Consider the following 3,601-nt stretch of genomic DNA (forward strand, 5'->3'; position numbering starts at 1 on the left):
GAGCTGCTGCGCTGCCTGGGCGACTTCGTGTGCCGACGCTGCTACCGCCTCAAGGAGCTGAGCCCCGGCGAGCTGGTGGGCTGGTTCCGCGGAGTGGACCGCTCGCTGTTGCTGCAGGGCTGGCAAGACCAGGCCTTCATTACGCCTGCCAACCTGGTGTTCGTGTACCTGCTGTGCCGCGAGTCGCTGCGCGGGGATGAGTTGGCGTCGGCCGCCGAGCTGCAGGCTGCCTTCCTCACTTGCCTCTACCTCGCCTACTCCTACATGGGCAACGAGATCTCCTATCCGCTCAAGCCCTTCCTCGTGGAGCCCGACAAGGAGCGCTTCTGGCAACGCTGCCTGCGCCTCATCCAGCGGCTCAGCCCGCAGATGCTGCGGCTCAACGCCGACCCCCACTTCTTCACGCAGGTCTTTCAAGACCTCAAGAATGAGGGCGAGGCCGCCGCCGGCGCCGGGGGTCCACCCAGTGGGGGTGCGCCCGCGACCCCCGTCTCCTCCTCGGCCGCCAGGGACAGCTGCGCGACCGGAGCCAAGCACTGGACTATGAACCTGGACCGCTAGGGATACCCGACGGCCGCTCCTGCCCCCGCGCCAGCCCCTGACACACACTCGGAGCCCTGGAACCATCAAGCTGCCGCCTCTGTAACCGCCGTTCCCGCCCCGGCCGGAGGAGGAGCCGCCCCTGCCCCGCCGGGGAAGGTGGAGGCCAGGAAGCCAGAGGCCGCGGCGTCTGGATTTGCTGGGCGTAGGGTGGGGCTGAGGGATGAACGCGGGAAGGGGACCCCCCTACCTCAACCTTTCTGTCTGCATCCTCATCTTTCCAACTCTGCCCAGGTCTCCCCCCTTTACCGTCTGTGTGTGTGTGTCTACAAGCCCATCTTCCTCGATTTTGTCCGTTTCCTCACTTTCTTCCTGTATCTTCATCTTTCCTCTTATCTGCCTTTCCATTTTACGTTCCTTGGGTGTGTCTTTCCGTCCCCATCTCACCCCATACCTATTTCTCTTTGCCCCCATTTCTCTTTCTGCACCTGTGTCCCCATCGCCCATCTTGTTCTCTTTTTCCTCCCTCTTGGCATGTGTCACCACCTTCCTTCCTGTCTGCCTCCCCCACCCTGCCTGTGTCAGCTTGCATTCATTCCCCCGAATGAGCCCCCACTCCTCCCTCCCCAAACCAAAAGGAACATTAGTTCTTAATTTGGATGGACTGAGGTGTGGCGAGAAACTGCATTCCCAGAGGCTCAGACAACTACCAGGATGGTCCTTCACCCCACCCCCACCGCCTCTCTCTACCTTTCCAACGTGTTGCATGCCGGGAGTTGGGGGGAGAGGGATGCCGACTACAAGAGGCTGACCTTTGGGAGCAAACTCAACCCAGGAGGCCACCCCGGCGGCAGCGGTGCCTCAGTGGAAGGATGGGAAGAGACAGAAACTCTTCTTACTTAGGGGGAGGGGCACCCTCTTCCTTATCCTTAGGTGTTTTTTGTTTCCCCCTCTTTTAATTTATTCGGTTGTTTCTGGAGGGTGGGGGGAGGGAGGGTTGGGCAGGGAGCTGTCTGAGGTGCTGATCTGAGGCCGGACTGGAATCCTCTCGGGAGGGTACCAGGGACTGGGTTGGGCCTGGTGCGGATCCAAGGTGCCAATGATGCGGGCCGACGGCGCGGGCCGCATTGTCTCTCTGTCCGTCTGTCCGGAAGATAACTATAAAGCGCTTGAAGCGCCTGCAGATGGTTTTGCGCCGGCCTTTCTTTGGGCCCCGGGAGGGAGGGAGCAGGAATGGAGCTGCCACAAGCAGGGCAGGAGGCCCCCAGGGGCCTAGTGAGGAAGGTCTGGTCCCTGAGAACTGCTGCTCTTTGGTCCCATTTACTTCTATCCCCACCCCCACCTCCATTTTGTCTGACCTAGCTCCTCATTAATGGCCGATCCATTTCTGGATTAAATGATGAGGACAGCAGAAGTTGTCCCCCCTTTACAGAGTGGTCCATTGAGGCAGAAATAGCTTATTATTGTGGCTACTTTTCTCTGCCTTCATCTCTCCCCACCATATATCCCGTCAGGAGTCCAGGCAGACCTGATTTAAGTCTGTGTTCACCACTCAGGTGGGGCCTGACTGCCACACGCAGCCTCACACGCTTCCCCTCACCCACTGGACTGCTTCAAGGCTGCTTCGGCCACACGCCTACCCAGAGCAGACTTGGGAGGACCATCCCTGCTTGAGATTCAGACCTGGCTCTTTATCTCCAGGGAGGCTAGGACACAGGCAACCTGGGAGACGGGAGCCATTGATTGGGGTTGAAAGAGAAATAACCTATTTAGCCTGAGATCCCTGTTTGGCCTCCCTTGCCTTCTTAGCCACATGGCTAAGCGCTCCATTCACTGTTTCATTGGCCCAAGGAAGCCTGTCTCCAGTAAAAGCGCTGGCGTTTCTGACCCTAGTCGCCGGGAGAATCCTGAGGGACAACTGGGCGAGGTCCTCAAGAATGAGGCCCGCTGTCCGTGGTGCTGACCGGCTCACAGGGGCAGGAAGAGCCGGGTAGGGACCTGTAGGGGCAAGAGGAGTTTCGGATTGGGTCTCAACTAGGTCTTTGGAAGTGGGGTGTGATCTATTCTGTTGGCGAGTTACAGGAGTCTGGCCCCAAACCCAGGAATGCCGCTTCTACTTGCCCTCCTAAGAGGACAGACTTCGACTCTCCCCCAGCCTCTGCCAAGCACCCTTGGACCGGCCTGGAGCCGGAAATCCCCAGTCCAGATTTGTGAATCGAGTTCCCGGGGGAGGGGGAGAGAACTGGCGGAAGGGAAGGCGGGAGCAGCCGCCCATTGGCTGGAATTTGGCGCAGTCAGCGCGGTGCCGTCATCTCTCTTAGTTTGGAAGGAGGGAGGGAGGAGCACTTGGGTCACCCCGCGGCTGTCGCCATAGTAACCAGACTGAGCGGAAGGGCGGGGCCACCTCTCTCTCCTCTCGTCTTCTAGCGGGGGAAACAGTCCTAATCTTCCTTATTTGGAACTAGTTAGCAAGACTACTTGATTGGAGTTACTGCGTTAGGTATTGCCCTTGAACCCATTGACGGAGCACCCTCCCTGTATTACACACACACACACACACACACACACACACACACACCCCCCCAGGAACCTGTGGTTTGGCACTTGGAGACCTAGAATGAGAAAAAGTCTCAGTGTGTGGAGTCAAATTAAATCTCACTTTCTTTGCCGGGCCCCAAGGCATGAGGCTTTGACATAATCCGATTAGGGGTGAAGGACGGGAGGAGGATCAGCATGAATGCATGGAAGAAATAGCCTTCTGGGTCAACTAGATCAGACTCCTGTTTTCTGGGAGAGAAGGCAGTTGTAAGGTGAAGAGCTCAGAACTGTCTTCTGAGAAGGCAAGGTGAGAAGCAAGTAAGTTTAGAAACAGCGAAGTGCCTCCTTTTCACTGCCAAGAAGTGGACCTTGGGAAAGTGAGTCCAGGCTCAGGAAGGAGGTTTTGAAGAGGGCCCAGAGCTCTAGAGAGAGCCCAGCAGGGGGTGAGGAGTGGACTGAGGAAAAAATGGAGATGAAGAATAGGAGACAGAAACCCAGCTGGAGCCATGACTCAGCACTTCTC

General features: G+C 57.8%; 1 protein-coding gene across 1 annotated transcript in view; it reads left to right on the forward strand.

Moving 5' to 3' along the window:
• CDK5R2 (cyclin-dependent kinase 5, regulatory subunit 2 (p39)) overlaps positions 1 to 3,595 on the forward strand; it is a gene marked incomplete at its 5' end in the record, with an annotated part of 4,264 nt that extends 669 nt beyond the window's left edge. Inside the window, one exon of the mRNA XM_005883530.1 lies at positions 2 to 3,595. Within this exon, the coding sequence (XP_005883592.1) occupies positions 2 to 561 (560 nt within the window). The remainder of the gene's footprint in view (position 1) is intronic.
• Positions 3,596 to 3,601: the final 6 nt, after the last annotated feature.

The sequence above is a fragment of the Myotis brandtii genome, unplaced genomic scaffold, assembly GCF_000412655.1.
Source record: "Myotis brandtii unplaced genomic scaffold, ASM41265v1 scaffold79, whole genome shotgun sequence".
Lineage (NCBI taxonomy): Eukaryota > Metazoa > Chordata > Mammalia > Chiroptera > Vespertilionidae > Myotis > Myotis brandtii.